Genomic DNA, 17,641 nt, shown 5'->3' with positions numbered 1-17,641 from the left:
TTTAATAATTACTGGTATACCATAATTCCTAAAATGTTAGTTATTGAATTTAAACACGAGAAAGTCATCTGTGCGCCATGAAATAGTGGTTGAAGAGAAAGCAGCACTAAAGTCAGAAGAACTAGGGAAAAAAACAAAGCAACCTTCATTCACAGCTAAGTATATATATGTATACTGCCAGGCCTCCAAAGAAAACAAGAGAGCAGCCACGGGGATTACAATTTAACCAACTGTTGCAACATTCCAGATTTTGCACAACAGAATTAAAGGGTTATACATACCAAAGCTGAACAAAGTAAGGTTACGGAATGTACAAAACAAAGCTACTGCTCTAAAACGGTGTGAAAACCATCAACAGGCTTGATAAAAAAACTTATCTAAGCAGCATATGAAATGTATTATCTTTTCCTTATGTAATAAAGACAAACACCGGTGCAGCACTGTGCTGACTAATGCATTCTGGGTATAAGTTTGTTGCTGTTGTTTTAAGGTGGAAAGTTCAGATTCAATCTGCTCACTTTTATAATTGTAAGGAAACATTATCATGCCATAAACTGGAAGCCACTGATCAAAGTGTAAAGATAGAAGCCTACATCACAGCAGCAGGAGACACACCGCAAAGGTTAGCAATACAGGTTACTAATTAACAAAGAAATACTCAGAAATAGATTACACTACCACAGATTCCCTATGAACTAGACTAAGGCCTGATTGTGGGGAACTTCATGCCCTCACTTAACTCTCAAGCTTTCTAACATAAGGCCAACCACTCAAAATCACTGGACCACATCTCCAGGGAAGGCTCACACTTGTTCTGAAATACTTACACAGTACCTACAGCCTTGTGGTATAGTATGTAGGTAGACAACAGTGAGAAAATGAGCAGCTTTGCTGGCTGTGACATTGAATTTTTTCCAGAGGTCATTTGAATGTTCATATAAACTACAACATCTCACCAGTGTCAAATCGGAACGTACCCTGCCAAACGGCTCAAAAATCCCTCGAAGCATATCCTCAGTGATGTTGAAGTGCAATGACCCCACGTAGAGCCTCATAGGGCCAGCGCTGCCCTTCTGCAGATTGTTTGCCATGGCTGCTGCTCTGTTTTTCTCTGCCTATGGGGAGAAAAATTAGAACATTCTGTACAAATATGATAATAATGAAAAATGAAAATGAAAATAGCAGTATACTTCTACTAAATTCAGTTGTTTTATACACTGCACGCCCAGATAATCAGCTCACAAATACAAAAATCAAAGACCACGACTAAGTACAGAGATACAACTCCCTAAAAACTTCAAGCTGAACAACTTCATGCAGAACTCTGCCTTGTACTTACAAGAACTGTCACTCTGATTTTAGCATGTGTCAGAGAGCACACAATATATATTAGGATTTTTAAAAGTCACTACTGCTTCATTAACATTAGTATTTTCAAAATGCAGCTTTCATTTACACGTCAGTGACCAGGAACCATGGTCAATTTCTATGTTCAAATTATATAATCATTACTGTTAAGATTTTTCCACATTTTCAGTGGTGACCAACTTTCAAACACTAACTTTCCCAGCAAGTTACCAGAGCCACCAGTTAACATGGTTAAAAGCTTGGTTTATTAAGTCCTTACCTGTGATGCTTGTACTATGATCGGAACGCCCAGGACTCTCTGTCCAGTGAGTCCTATTGCCAAAGGCACTGAACTAACATCAACAAACTCAACATAAGCAATTCCCTTTGAGCGTCTGGAATTTCTATCAGAAATCATCCGCACATCACGAACCTGAAAGGCAAGCACAGAGATACTGTCACAGACAGATCTACAATAGGGAAGAAGCTGAAACATTTAATTTCAGATATATTAAGAAGCTATTGCTGGCCAAATCAATGGCACTGTAATTATGCTGCAATTCTAGAGTGGCATCAAACTTTCTGAACAAACATCCTGAGGGAGAGTTAGCATTAGAAGCTACAATTCAGAGTCAAATGCAGTATTCTTCAGGAAAAAGGTCGACACCTTCAACCCTGCAATGCCTTAAGGCAGAACTTTACTGCTGGCAGAGCTGCTGCTGAAAAACGCTATTTCTTCAAAACTGAAAGTTAAAATTGAAATTACACTTCAACTGGCAAAAGATTATCTGCAGGAGACTCAAAGTTCTGAAAATTAACTTATGTGAATCACAACTGCTTCCTTACATTCTGCATGCATACCGCACACCCAACAATAAACTGACAAATCACTTCTCCACATTCAGAGCCTTACATTTATGCCCCAGGTTGCTCCTGTAAGACACATCCTTGTAATTCAGCAGAATACCCAACCTAAGCTAGGGTCACTTGAGAAAGTATTCAGAGACACTTTAACCTCCTTATTATTTACCTTCCCTACTGTAGAGAAAAATTCTTCCAGGTCTCTTGGTCGAATTCTTGCAGCTAGCTGCATGCAGAATACTGTTCGAGCATCCCTCTCTTCAGGGGTAAGATTATCAATAGGTTCTCTGGAAAGAATAAAGATGCATCAAAAAAAATCTAGTTCAGATAACTAATCTTTGAGTGCATAAAACTTTAAATACAAGCATTCTGTAGTCTAATGGTAAAAAAATATCAGCAATATTTAAAAAAGCATGGGCTAAGAAGTGAAACAAATACCTAACATTAATATTATAGTATTTAACATGACTAAACTTCTTGTTTTAACATTTAAACATCAAGTATGACTGGAAATGAGTATTTAAAATTCAGAAACCCCAACTACACAGAGGCTGCCATTCTGCTACTGTCATGAACAGAGAAGAGCACCACACTAACAAATTTGTAGTCAAACAGATGACAGGAAATTAAAGAGCACACAAAATGAATCAAGCAGACCTGTACTACTATCAGATGAGCTTTCCAAACTAAGAAGCTGTATATAACCAATCACTTGGCAGTCACTATGGGCACTGCATAAACACTGCCATGTACACCAACATCTCCCAGTCCTCACTGCTTTATACTTGCAGCGTGTTAACACTTCTCCCCAAAAAAATCAAACAAACGATTAACAAATAATGACTGTCATCCCACAGACTGGATCAGTGCTGATTTCAACCAAACAGCTGACATCAAACACACTGCATTTGAAACGTTAAAGCTTCAACTGAAAAAAAAAAAAAAAAAAAAAACCTAACAAAAAACAGTAGAAAAAAATCTGGCTTGCACTTATGTATAGGATAGAATTAGCAGGCCAGACTCCAGATTGAGCTTCCAGTAGCATAACATATCTATTTAGACATATCTACAGTTCGAAATCTTACTGAGAAAACACAAGAAAAAGCTTGATTATCTTACTTTGCTAGTAAGTGAAAAAAGCATGCAAGATTATTCTCCAAACTAATATAGTTAAATTTAAACAAATCTAATTAGCAGCGATTTAAATACAAGTTCCTTAATTGAAAAGCTTAAGAATGGATCAGCACTTCCTGAATTTCATTTACGCGGCTTCTTTACAAATAACATCAACAATGGACAGGAAAAAACAGCAGCACTTTTCCATTCTGTATTTAGTAATATTTAGTAGAAAGACAGGTAAGTTAAATTAGAATTAACACAAAAACATGAACCTGAAAGCAAGGCATGTTTTGCAAACTGACGTTATTTACAATTGTACACTAAAAATTAGAGGTGGGGGAGGAAGAATGACATGGGGAAAAAAGCAACATTTTTCCATGTTCTCATTTAACAGGCTTTCTGAAGGATGAATTCCAGCATTACTTGTGACTTGAAGTTGGATAGCTGAGTAGTCAGTCACACATTATTTCACCACTACACTTCTCCCTTCCATGGAGAGGGGAAAAAACAAGTATAAAAATAGCTACCTAACAGGGCTCTTGTCTTTTCTGAAGGGACTTTTGCTTCTGGAACGCCGTCTGCTGCAAAGAGATAAAAACAAGGTTACCAAAAAACTTCAACACACTGGTCTTATTTTAAACAAAACCTATTAATGTTGCAATAAAAAGTAGAGAAAACTCAGAAACCTTAATTTGATGCTGTGAGGCAGACCAATCTTCCCTCTGATGGCACTGTTGAATTTGGGACCAGAACTACGGCAAAAGCAAAGACAGACATTACTTACCAGAGCGCCTCAAGTCAAGATTTTGTCTGTACTCACATTATATTGACAGCGCTCACCCACCCGCACACCTGACCCTGCCAGCACCTCCCATGAGCAGTACCCACACTGCATGCATACGCTGCGCACAGCAGAACCTCCAGGCCCTGAACACACTCCCTGCTCAGCTTCGTTAACATTGCAGCACCTCAGGACAGGACTCTAAGGAAGAACTGAAGCCAGAGCTGGCCAGACATGGCACACATGTACACATATTCTGAACAACAGCTGCTGTCCCAATCTTTTTTATGCATCTCCCCACATGCACATCTCACTGACAAGTGCAGACAGGACTCGGTATAACATCTTAAAACTGCAAACTGCATCAGACTTAAGATGCAAGTGGAAAGCAAAGTAGCTCCCCGCAGATACCTGCAAAGGAAACATCCTGGGAAATTTCCTAGTGTTGTCTCTGCTACATTCACTACAAAGCGTCACTGAAATGTAAATAGCTTCCTTTAAGTTCAGAATGGACATCAAAACACAGAATTATTTAAGCCAGCAGTTAACCTTATCTACATAAGCAACCATCTCTTGGCTGAATCTAATTTTAGTTCTGCAGGCTGTTACAACAAATGGCAATCTGCCCGTTCCTTCCACAGCAAGGCAGCTCTCTTGCTAGCTCCTGCGGCAGAGCAACAGACTGTGACGTGAGCAGTAAATTCCTACTACTGTGTTCTCCCTGTACTTCACCTCCTCCTAGGCACAAGGCAAAAAATGCCACCCGCGAGTCCTCCTCCTCTATATCCACTGAATGTCAGAGGCAATGCTACACAGACTGAATGCCAGGGGACTGTCCATTTGCACAGAATTGTTTCTTTCTCTTGTGGATATAAATTGATGTGAAGACACCCTGAAAAATACAGCGGTCTGAAGATACTATGCAGTCCTTCACTAAGTCCATGTAGGCAGCCAGGTTGTCTTGCTACCCAGGGAAGCAGCAATGCTGATAGTTTAGCTCAGCATTCACAATGTGGAGGAAGATGCCCATTCTAAACACGCCATGACACCATAACAGGTGGAAGGACAGGGCTCACATCCAGAGCCATGATGGCCAGGATAAAGGAAGGGAAATATGACCCTGAGCATCGCTGGAAAAAAATAAAAGGAAATAAATCAGATGGTTTAGAAAGTAATTGTTAAGACAAAATATGATATAAAAACAGGTATATAATATGCAACATGTTTAGTTGAGGTTACTCTGGATAAAAAATACCCGCTGAAAAACATCCTAGAGTAGGAAATGCTGTATTTTATCCAAGTTGGGTGGACTGCTGAGAACACCCACCCAAGTTCTCCAGCATCCCAAAAATATACTGCCAAAAAGTGCATCTGGAGATGCCAGGACTGGTTTCAGAGGCTGGCATCTTATCAGAGGGAACGGCCCTGCACCTTGACACATTTTGCTGCAGAACACTGCTGTATCTGTTTCAATTCATATGTCGCACTAACTACAGTGACCCCAATAGCCAGACTGTTAACACGCAGACCAACTGAGTAACTGCCAATGACTAAGATCATAAGCTTTCAGGGAAAGATGAAGTGTTTTCTTACTGTATCTTTGCTTAAAACTAGTTAAAAAGAAAACAAACACACACAGTGACTGAGAAGGTAAAATGAGTTTTCAAATGCGGAGAAAAACAAAAAACAAACAAAAAAAAAACATTAACCCTCCAATAATCTCTTGCTCATTTTCACTCTCAACAAAGAAGCACTGTAAGATTTAAAGAAACAAATGAACACTAAAAAACTGGCAAAGCAAGGACTTAACAGAGTGAGAGGTCTTAGAAGCTGTCTGAGGCAAGGTGACAGCTTGAGGGAACTTCTGAAGATCTTTGTCACAGTAATTCTCAGGATGCACTTATTTGGATTTTTCTATTGAGATCTGCTTGTAAAGCTAGAGATCAAAGGAACTTTCTTCTTTCTTTAATCTGCCATTCTAAAAGCTCTTTGCAGTTATGTCCAGTTCCTGCTCTCATGCATGGAAAAACTGAGTAACAAGCAATTAATCTTTACATCTGGAGGTTAATAAGCCCCACATATAGCAAAGCACGTTTTCCTAAACCTACATGATGCCACATAGTCCAAAACAATAACGAGGTCAGAAGTCAGCCTGGAAAAAAAAAAAAACAAAAAAACCACTTTCACATCAGTTGTATCCAGGCGTTCAACAAAAGCCTCTCAGATGAGGCAACCTTTGGCCAACAAAGGCCAAGAGAGGCAATGAATGTTCAGTGCATGCATAAGGACTCTTTTTCCTACAGCTCTAAGTTCTTGGTTCCAGAATATTAAACATACAGTCTAAGTGAGTTCTGCTGTACGTGAGGAACAGCTGAGACTTGGCAGCCCGATGTCTAAGTGGGTACACTTGGTAGAGTTCCTTTTCCTAAGACGTCTTATAACATTTAACATATTTAAGCGGTAAGATAAGTGGAAAGAACAACACAGAAAAAGCTCCACAGACACTCTCAACAGTAAAAGCCAAGCACACAACTTTTAAAAACAGAAACAAGTAATGACTATCTCAGGTTTAAAGACAAAACTTGAAGACTGAGAATTTATTATTCCATATTGCCCATCCTTTTCCTTCAGAATTATCTACACCACGCAGACAGCCTCTCTGCAGTACTGCAGATGCTCTTGTATGTCCACCAGCAGCAGACATATCTTAATTTAAAATTCATTTAAAGAGGATTAAGAGTGGAAAACGATACAAAGAGGAAGTGTTCTGAGTTAGATGTAGCAGCTGCGTGCAACACTGTCTGTGGTAACCCAACTCAGAACTGTCTGCACAGCCCCACCAAGTGAGATTCCAGATCCAAATTCTCCATACAGCAGCTGATGTATCTCCATCTCTTCAAGCATTGTTTGTTACTCAGAAAATGTGAAGCTGATGGCACTGCCAATAAAGAATCTGTCATCATATGGTGGCATTATTTTTGGTAGATCCAAAGGCACACAAGGAAAGGAGGCCAGTGATGCAGGAGGCTTTATCTCCAGAACTAAGAACTGCTACAGAAGATCTTTAATGCAGAAACTCATTTTTAAACCAGCTCTGCTTGTTCTAAATAGCAAGGGAGGTTTTTCTTTGTACCTTCTGATTAAGAACTAAAATTCTGACACCATTTTACAACATCCACTGCTTCACCATTATCATCCACAACTTACAAGCAAACCACAGCTAACTGCTGTGCACTCCAGTCAGCACCAATGCTTCTGAGATGAGGGTACAACACATTTGGACATGTGAGAAAAGGCAGGCATTAGTGCAGTAAAACGCTTCTCAACCTCCACCTGAGGAAAACATTTCAGAAGACCAGGATGCTAAGGATCCCAAATATCTGCAGGCAGAGAACTCACGGAAAAAAACAAAGAGCAATAGCCTCCCACACAAAAAAGAGGATGTAGAAACTTCCAGCAGATTAGATGAGCAACACCACCATGAAGCAAGACAACTAGCAGGTTCCACCTCCTAAAGGAGGAAGATCTTGATTAGGACTCCTGCATTTACAAGGCAATCTGGAGCAACAACAGTGGCACTGACAAATTCCAGCCAGCTCCTGTAATCATACAGATGCCAAAGAGCTGTAGAAAACAAACCAACTGTGCACTGTTGCAATCTTGAGAGCTGAAGCCCTGAGCAAGTCTGCAAAGACTGCAGAAAGCCTTATAAGAGAGACAAAGCAAAAGCAAGGCTGCTATGCTGTGACCTCTGAGTACAAAGGACTGAAAAAAGCACAAGGAATGCCAGGCAGACCCCAGAGATGCAGTATGTCTGCAGCACAGAGACTGCTAACATCAAGGGCGCTTAGCACAAAATGAGACCCTGAAGCCTCCAGCATTTTTGACTGCATTCCAAGAGCACAAAATGAATGCACTCCCTGCAGAAGGACCCAGTCACCTTAGAAAAAAAAAAAATCCAGTCTGCAGAGAACTGTACAAGTTTAGAAAATATCAAAAAGGAAAAGGCACATTTGTAAAAATCTCGAGAGATTCCTCCAAAGAAAGTGACATCACTTGCTGCAAAAAGAAGGAAAAAAAACCAACACTTTTTCCTAGTACCTATTTCTGACATTACCTTGCATTCCAAGGTTTGGCAACAGCCACGATGAGACCCAGACCAAAGCACACACAGGAAGCAGTTGCAGGTAACTGACCAAAGCCAAGCATGCAGCCTAGTGCTCACTGCTTCATTCAAGACCAGGTTGGACGGGGCCCTGGGCAACCTGATCTAGTAAATGTGTATGTTTGGTGGCCCTGCTAGGCAGGGGGGTTGGAACTACATGATCCTTTAGGTCCCTTCCAACCCAGGTCATTCTGTGATTCATTGAGGGCTAAAAGAGGTGATGGGAGGAATATACAACAGGAATATACAACAGCAGGAACTTCAAGCAAATAACACCAGTGAAAAAAACAGCACCTGAGAAATCAAAGCCAACTGCCACAAACTACCTACAGCAGAAGTCCTATCAAGCCAAAGGACAGAGGCACTGAAGAACACTTCTACATCTCCAGGTAAGTCTGAGAAAAGGCAAGGCAAGCGTACAGCATATGGGCACTACCAAGGCAAAACATTTCCAAGTTTGGATGCATAAATCAGCCCTGCAGTAAACATAAAGAGGAGCAATCCAGTAAGAAATTTCAATTACACAAGCAAAGGGTTTTATGAGTCTGAAATGCAAGTCACAGACCACTTCTCCTTTTTTGTTTTTTGAACAGTTATTCCTTCCAGTTCACACACTGAAGTACTCAGGATGTAGAAATCTCACTCTGCAGTTTAGGTCTGTAATAAGCTTTGTTTTTGCATTTGCTTCCCAGTTAGTTTTACACATTCGTTCCCTTGTGGTTTTACAAGTGGTTAAGAAGGAAAACTAGCAAGAGGAACATGATATGATACTGTCTTCCTCTTTTTTAATCCATATTGACACCACCTTCAGTCTGAACCCTCAGTCCCTTTTCTGAGGCACTTAACAATCAACGCAAAAAGCAGGCAGACAAACTTCAAGCTCTCACATCATACACTGAGGGAGCATACAAGCAACTTATCATAAATAACCTACTAGGGACTCCTATAGCGGCCTCTGAATCTGCGATCCCTACTCCTGGAACGGCTGCGCCTGCGCTCCTTGCTTCTGCTCCGCTTCCTTTCTCGGCTTCTGCTCTTTTTCCTTTCCCGATCTCGGCTCCGTTTGCGCTCCTTGCTTCTGCTCCTCTTTCTGTCATGGCTTCGACTTCGGCTCTTGCTCTTTTTTCTCCTGATTTAAAAAAAAAAAAAAAGCAACTTTGGTTACACAGCTCAGGGTCATCACTCCCTGTATTCATTCACATTCCAAAGCTCCTCTAATTTGATGCCACAAGCATTAATGCGAAAATCTGCTACATCTTGGTATTTGTACAAGGAATTCTGTAACAGGGATGGGTAAACATCAGGAATCTCATAAATTCATAACAAACAAGATCAAATGCTCTGCAGAACTTTTCAATTTAATTTTGTTCTCAGTTAGAGCAACAGGACTGGAGAATAAAATACTTCCTACATTACAACTAGTGCATATTGAATGTAGTACTGTATGTGCTGTCTTCCAAACATTTCAAATACACCATTAAGATATTAAAAATAACATTTTTCATAAAAAAAACTTTACTTTTAAAGCCAAGTAATACAAACAAAAACAGAAAGAATAGGAAATTTTGAGGAAAAGGAAGACTGTTTTCTCCTGACACTGTCTGCCACCACTTGGAACTATTTCTTGGATCTATATAAGAGTTCTGCATCTGCTTTCAACACACAGCTGCTACTTCCACTCCTTGCTAAGCCATTTGCTTTTCTACACCTGTGGCTCTCAGGTCTGGGGCAAACCTTGAAGTCAATTACATCTCAGGCCAGGACACAGGAGCGCAGGTGCTACCTCACAAGGGCAGAGCAGAAGAGGACAACACCCTCCCTTACCCTGCTGCCCCCCTCTGCTGGCACAGCCCAGGGTACTGTTGGCCTCCTGTGCTTTAAGTGCACAATACTGGCTCATGCCCAGATTTTCATCCACCAGGACCCCCCAGTTCTTCTCCAGTCCAGCAGCAAGACATAGTAACATATACAAACACCTGAATATTTTATTTTGATTGAAACTGAGAGGTCAGAACCAATTTTCAAATTCAGGAAGCACTATCTTTCTCAGTTTCAATTTGGGAGCTGGCCACTGAAACAGAAGCAAGAGTTTCACAAATGCTTTAGAAAAAATAATAATAATCATAAAGCTTCACAACTTAAAATACTGTGATCATCCAATTTTGGTGGGGTTTTATGGTTATAGTATTTACTAAGAGAATCATGTTCACAGTCCAAATCTGATTGTGGTGAACAGACCCTTAAAGTAAGGCACAGGCTACCTAGGAACTTCAGCAATGCTTCCTGAAGAAAGTGTGCCTACAATCCATTTCTGAAAGCTCTCATGTCATTTTAGAAGTTATTTAAAGCAGTGGTTATACAAAGTAGTAAAAGAAATTCTACAATACTCTGTGGAGAATACAAGTAATAATGAAAACATTGGACAGAAGGAGGGGTGAGGAGAGGGGAAGTTGATGTGGAACCCAATATGGAAGCTTTTGTAAAAAAGCAATCCAATCGTTATCTGTTGTACTGCTCTAAATTGCTTACAATTTTATACAAGTGTAAGAAAATACAAGAGATGAATCATACAGAACCTACTAAGTCTGTACTTTTATCTGATGCTAAACCAATAAATATTTCCACAGATTTGATGGTATCACCGACAAGGGTGTAACTTCATAAGTTAAAAAGGAAAATTCATAACTTCTGCAACTGCAAATATCAAGGTTCCCCAATTAATTTCCTTTAACACTAAGGATGTGCATACTGAATGTCACAGCACCAGCCCCTTGCCCTAATGCAGAGCACTAGCACACTTACTTCTTGCTGCGTTCTTCGTGGCCGTTGGCACTGCTCAATTTGTTCTCATCCTAAGCAGGGTTGATAGAAGAACATCGTGAGGACGAAGCGGAAACATTTCAAGTGGTCAAAGGGTAATGGGAATGGGAATAAGAAAATACAAAACAAAAATTTTAATACTAAATTACTTGTTTAGAGTTTAATATGGAAAGCTTACGATAATTAAAGTAGGCATGTTTAACCACTTTGCTGCTTAAATTTAAGTCATACAATTATGAAATACAAAACATACATCATTTAAAAGTGATTATTAAATTGTAGATACTTCCTTACATGGTTTAGAGAGTAAGTTATCCTGTAGAATTCAGCACTCAAGTGGTTAAATGTTATTTCTATAAAACACAAGAGGAGGTTTCAGGTTTGTGTTCCCCTCAGATCAGTACCAAGGCTACACCTCTGCCTAAGCCCCAGTGGCTACGCTAGCAGCCAGCCACTATCCATTTCCTGTGACCGATGCCATTCCCGAGATCTTCGCTCATTTTCGTTGAAGGGTTGTAAGAGCTTGATGCCACCTCTGTCACACATCTCGCCCTGAAGCAAACAGGGATTCACACTGCTTTAGTAACGTCGACTCCCAAGAAAGTCATCAATAATCCACCAGTCCAGCCTAAACATTCCCTATTTCCATACCTGTTTACATGGAAAATATCCATGTTAAACCAGGACACAAGAATTTTAACATAACAATTTACAATTTTCTTTTCAAGATTTTATATAACTACTAAATATTACATAAACTAAATATACAATTTAAAACTTACAATGCTCATTCAAAATTCACGACATGGTTATAATTAACACTGCAGAACAGACTAACAATAGCTGCTATATTATTTATAAACTTGCTTTACAATTTAATCACATAGGTTACATCAGAAGTACAATTCCTAAACGACTTAAGTTCGATACACATTACTTTTGAAACCAGTGCTAAAGCATGCATGACGTTAACACTTCACCACCATTTGGTGGAAAACAAAAAAGACAGTAGTCATTTGCTGCTGGTTTAGGCAAAAGACATCACTACACTCATGGATAAAAATTTTGCATCAGAATTGACATTTCTTAATTGAAGAAATAGGACAGAGAAATACAGGAGGTTTTTCTAGAATGACACCGCAGACTGTGATACTGTCTTTTACTTGCTAAGAATGGCCTATTCAGGGATCCAAGAATGTAGGTAATTTCGTTCACTCAGCAATTGATTTCCACCTGCTCTGTTAAAAGATTAACCACCAGCCTTCTGCATTAAGAGCAAGTCTCACTCTTCTTGCCCTCAGCAGACTGTTCAAATATTTACTTGCCATGGGACTGGTGAAAAGGTTATTCTTGGAACCCTGCTGCCTTCCCAAACCACTGCATTCACCTTGTTGCTATACCAAACTGGACCTGGCAATCTTAGGAGAGATTTCTTGTTTTGGGTGGGTTTTTTTTTTCTGTTGTTTGTTTTTTTGGTGGTTTTTTTTTTTTTTTTGGTTGGTTGGTTTTGGTTTTGTTTGGTTTTTTTTTTGTTTGTTTTTTCTTTTTTTTTTTTTAACCTAGGGGACCACGGTACAGCGATACGTCACTCAATTACTACCTTATGATTGACAGTCACACTGGAATCAAAGGTGAATTCATGGGAGTAGAGGTGAGATATCGTTAGGCAAGTCTACAAAGAGAGATAGATGGGCATTTATTCATCACGCTGAAGTGAAACTACTGCACAATATAATTACATTAACAGCATATATTTACTTGCAAGTTACATGTAATGCATCGCCAATAAGACAAATCATGAGGGCTCCAGGGATGTTAGTTTACAGTTCAGCAGTAGTTTCATGAATAATGCTAAATTAAGGTGAATGGGACCTCACTGGCATGTTTTTCTCACCTTTTTGTAAGGAGCTTCAAGCATCGCTTCTATATCAATATCATCAGCCATTTTTTCAGGACACCTGAAAGAAAAAACAAAATTCAGCTGAGAGGGAAAACATCTCTGTGTTAAGTTTTCCCTTAAGTTGTTCTTACTCTATCAGCTACAGTTCACACATCATCCTCTCAGTAGCTATTTCCAATAAGACTGGAATGAAGCTCACCCAGTGAGCTGGTAAAGAACCTGACACAAAGCAGCAAACAATTATAGCTGAGAACAACATAAATGCTATCAGACAATTAGCAAGCAGAAACCACTGAGGTATTCCCAACTACTTCTTTCTCACCAAAGAGCACAGCTCATGCATGATAAAGCAAAACAGGTCTAGTGGCCGCCTTAAGAAATACCAGAGCTCAACCAAAGGACTACCTGAAATATGTGAAGATCAAATGTTCAGGCAAACATGTCTGCACACTCCCTGCACCTGCCAACATCACATTTAATGGCCTGATGACTTGGACTGCCTTTAAGAAATGTGACTTCCTGCATAGCACAGGCTTCTGAAGAATCTTATGATTCAAGCACTAAGAAAAGCAAACACCTGATCCGTTTAGTCCAGACTCTCAAGTTTCAGGAAAAAAAAGAAAAAGAAGCCGTATCATACCCTGCAATACCAGTCACAGACTGTTTTTCAACCTCATCTTCTTCACGTCATTTTGCGTTTATTATACTCCAGATCCTCCCAACATTTGATTACCTTTTCCTATGCAAGTCCACTATTAAGAACATCTCAAAACTCTCTGCAGTGTTGAACAGACTCAATTTCATAAAAACTATCAATAAAAGAGGTTCTTTATTTTCAGAACTTAAAAGGAAGGCCTTTAGGATAGAAGATTTGCCTCCGCATGTGCTGTAAACTTCTTTAAAGCATGATAATTCTTGCACCGTGGTTGCAGGTACCGCTGTACAAGAACTGCACTCTCCAGGCACTTTCCCAGCATAACTAAATCACTCCAAATGTACAGAATTCTTTAAGCTGTTCACTCATAACCTCTTAACCGAGATTACTGCACCAGAGCTCCACAACCTCTAAGAACCAAGTCTCTCTTCCCCATCAGTACATCAACAAATAAAACAAACCTTTACTAGTACAGGAGCTCTGGAAGTTCAGTCAATTGCTTAACATCAAGGCACACTAACATCATTTTTAAAGTACTGCCTCTCGGCTACACTGTTGCCACCAACATGGCCATCCTTAGTTTCCACATTCTGGCTACATATTACTTTTTCGCAGAGTATTTACAGGCAGCTTTTCAACTCATGGAAATACAGGCATACAACTAAACTCCAGTTGCTCTACCAATAGGAGGTATGTCTAAATGAAGTAGTATGATTAAGCACCACTACGAAGCACCAGGTCAAAACCTGGTTTCAACAAGAAACAATTGCCAATATAACACATCCACCCATAGCTAGGGCAGGATTCTTCACACTGAAGAGAAGTGGCCCAAAGGTGAGGTTGGGGACAGAACAGAGACAGCCCAATCGTGAACCACATGGACAAGCACACCAGGAATGCTGATTGCTGCGCTCATACAAATAGATGTAACAGCAAACAACCACCCAATGGAAGGTTCAAAAAAAGGCAGAAAAGCATTATCACAAAGCACTGGGCCACAGAACTTACTGCCCCAAACAAAGAAAAAGCCACAAGCTGTGTTTAAAAAAAAAAAAAAAGTTTATAGAAAAGGCTTTTCATTTAACAAAGACACACCTCGTGACACTGAGCCACAAGTAGCAGAGACACACAGGGAAGCACTGCCCCACAACAGCCCTCTCTCTCTCTTCCAGCTCCTCCTGGGCTGTGCTGTTTGTTTGGTGCTGCCACAGGCAGAGCACGGAGTTACAGAGACCTTCGGCCTCAGCTCACGCAATTGTACACTTTGTGATCAATGCAATACTGCTACCACACCACCTATAAAGGACCTTCTCTTTCTATAACACACAGATCTACCGACTCAGTAACTCCAGCTAAAAATCAACACACACAGTAATTTTTGTAGTAAAACATCACAGATAAGAATCTATAAATTTTAAATAAATACGAAATTGTAACAGATTGCCAAATGCCCTCCATTAGATCATAAAAACACTAAAAGGATTTCTAATAAAAGTGTTTTCGTTGTTGTTGTTTCTTAAGGAAGATAAAAGCTTTTTGTGCTTGACATCATTGGAGAACAGATAAAATAGGAATGAATTATACTTGACACTTCTTTGGTCAACAGGAAGCCTAAAAGAACATAATACTTAATACTGCTGACTTCATCGGTATTTTGCAACGTAAACCCATAGCTCTCTGCTATGTTGTAACATATAAGAAGTTGAAAACACCAATTCCGTCCACGTTTTGCTAACAAGAGGCATCGAGAAATGCTACACAGAGCTTCACCACCCTGGCTGAGAGCACAGCTTTGGCCACACAGCGCTTCTGCTGCCCACAACCGCAGCCCGGCACTCCCAACGCTCCGTACACAACCGAAAAGGAAAGAAATACAGTTCGGGTTCACGGCGACGCCGCCACAAGGCTGAACCCCGCCCCGCTCCTCTGAGGCCGAGGTCCCGCCGCGCGGCCATTCGGGCCTCGGGGCCACCCTCAGCTCCCGGCCCCGCGCGTCAACAGCCCGAGGGCCGCTCCCCATGGGCGGCCGGGCCGGGCCGCTCCACACAGCGCCATCGTGGGGGGACTCGGGTAGGGACAACGCGGCGGCGGGGACGGCCGGACCCACCCGCTACGTGGCCGCGGGAGCAGCCGAGCCCGCACGGCCGGGCCGCGAGGAGAGGGGAGGCCGAGAGCCAGCAGCCACGGTGCCGAAAGAACGAGGGTCGGACAGAGAGAGGGAAACTGCCGGCGGGGCCCGAGAGCGAGGAACAGAGCGGGGCACGGAGCGGGGCACGGAGCCGCAATGCCGGAGCGAGGCGCCGAAGCGCCGGGAGGCGGCCAGGCCGACGGGCTGCACGGGGCCCAGCGCCCCGCGGGCCAGGCCACGGCTCTGTCGGTCCGGGGCCCGGCCCACCCCGGCAGTTACCTGCGCCGCGGGCAGCCGCTGTCCTCGTTGAGGTGTCCCAGGCCCGGCGGAGGCGGCGATAGCAGCGATTGCTCCCGGCTCCGGCGCTGGCTGCGTTGACGGTGGGGGATGGGCCCGAGGGCTCGGCAGCCCTCTCCGAGCGGTTAAAGGGCGGACGGTCGGCGTCGCTCGTCCGGCCGCGGGGCGGCAGGCGGTGAAGAACGGCTCGATGGTGACGCGCGGATCCCGGCCCCGGGCTGGGCCCCAGCTCTGGCCGCAGCGGCTGCTCCCCGAAATGGCGCCCGCCGCGTCTCGCCGCTCGCAGGCTCCGCACACGGCACGGGGTCGCCCAGTACCCGTCGCAGGGGCTATCGCGAGACACAGAGGCCGGCCTCGGCCCCGCGCTCGCCACCTCTCGCGAGACGGCGCGGCCGGAAACCGCCTCTCAAACTCTCGCGACACTCTTTGAGGACAGCAAGACCGCCATCTCCTCTTTTCTGTGTTCTCGCGAGAGCGCTCGCACCCGCCACGGGAGGTCAAAGGTGACCCGTAGGAACTTAAAGTCAGCGCCGCCATTTTCCTGCTGCAGCTCCTTGTGGGGCCGGATGGGGTTGTTGTATCGTGTGTCCGTAATGAGCGAGCGGGCCTTGAGGCTGCTGGTAATATATCGACACGAAGGGCCTTGTGTGATCTCCTGTGGGGTGTCTCTTGTGCTGCCCATGACTTCCCTTGAGCTGTGGTGGCCCACACAGCCCCTGCTCAGTTGATTGTCCTCACAGTGTCTGGTGCCCTTTAACAGGCTGCTCACTGCTCTGCTGCACCCGGGGCAGCTCAGAACAGGGAGATATGTCTGGTGGTTCAGCAGGGCGCATTATGGCCTTGTGTGGTGGCTACGGGCTCTTTTTGGCGCTATGGTCTGCAGCATCCCTGTGATTAACCCTACAGCGTGCTCCCAGCAAGTCACAGCTCTGCTGTTAAGCTCCACGTGAGGAAGGTCCTCCCACAGTCCTTCATCATCTGGGGGCTTTTAGCTAAAGAAATGGAGAAGTGTAACTCTGGGGAGACAAATAGGAAGTGGCTGAGATAAAGTGGACTCAGGACAGGAGGAAAAGAACCTGCAAAGCCAGCTCAGGCTGTTAAAGGACAATTTTAGGCCATACTGTGTTTGGTAGATCTTATCATCCAAGCTTCCAGAGAAGCTGTGAACAGTGATGCAAAGCTTCAGTGGTACTGTAGCTTTGGTGTCTTCTAATCAACAAAATACGCGTTATCAGCTAAGAAGAGTTCTTGGCATAGATGCTATACAGTGTCAATAACATAAAGATGGTAGCACATATCCAAAAGGTTATTTACAGGAAAAACTCACCCATATGGAAGCCTCCAGTCTGCTGGGAAACACTGAGGCAATCACCACCAAGGACCAATCTCCAAGAGATGCTGCCATAGTGGTGGTCAGCCTTTAAATGAGGTCTAGAGGAGGTGGAGTCGAGCTCCACCCCTTCCAGGAGCACAGCTCCATTACTCTCACCTGTGCTCCCACAGCTGACCCAACACTTGCCTCAGCTGATTAATCAGAGGTTTTATTACCAGTTTCCCATACAGATGCA

The 17,641-nt window shown here is 42.7% G+C and overlaps 1 protein-coding gene across 11 annotated transcripts in view; it reads right to left on the bottom strand.

Annotated features, from left to right (window-relative positions):
* The window catches only part of RBM39 (RNA binding motif protein 39), a 29,091-nt gene extending 12,696 nt beyond the window's left edge, over positions 1–16,395 (bottom strand). Inside the window, exons 1-11 of one of the 11 annotated variants that reach the window (XM_032448519.1) lie at positions 16,056–16,391; positions 12,988–13,051; positions 12,694–12,765; positions 11,388–11,744; positions 11,072–11,125; positions 9,208–9,399; positions 4,014–4,079; positions 3,855–3,908; positions 2,378–2,495; positions 1,628–1,780; positions 978–1,115 (exon numbers count right to left, since the gene is read on the bottom strand). In XM_032448519.1, coding sequence (XP_032304410.1) covers positions 978–1,115; positions 1,628–1,780; positions 2,378–2,440 — 354 coding nt within the window. In that variant the 5' untranslated portion in view covers positions 2,441–2,495; positions 3,855–3,908; positions 4,014–4,079; ... (4 more) ...; positions 12,988–13,051; positions 16,056–16,391. Of the gene's footprint in view, positions 1–977; positions 1,116–1,627; positions 1,781–2,377; positions 2,496–3,854; positions 3,909–4,013; positions 4,080–9,207; positions 9,403–11,071; positions 11,126–11,387; positions 11,745–12,693; positions 12,766–12,987; positions 13,055–16,055 lie in introns of those variants that run through there. The other 10 variants (XM_032448520.1, XR_001559058.2, XM_015881275.2 and 7 more) reach the window with 10 other exon arrangements.
* Between the last annotated feature and the right edge of the window lie 1,246 nt (positions 16,396–17,641).

Source organism: Coturnix japonica, chromosome 20, assembly GCF_001577835.2.
Source record: "Coturnix japonica isolate 7356 chromosome 20, Coturnix japonica 2.1, whole genome shotgun sequence".
In the NCBI taxonomy this organism is placed as follows: domain Eukaryota; kingdom Metazoa; phylum Chordata; class Aves; order Galliformes; family Phasianidae; genus Coturnix; species Coturnix japonica.
The sequence above is the reverse complement of the archived record's forward strand: the minus strand, read 5'-3'. Positions and strand labels throughout refer to the sequence as shown.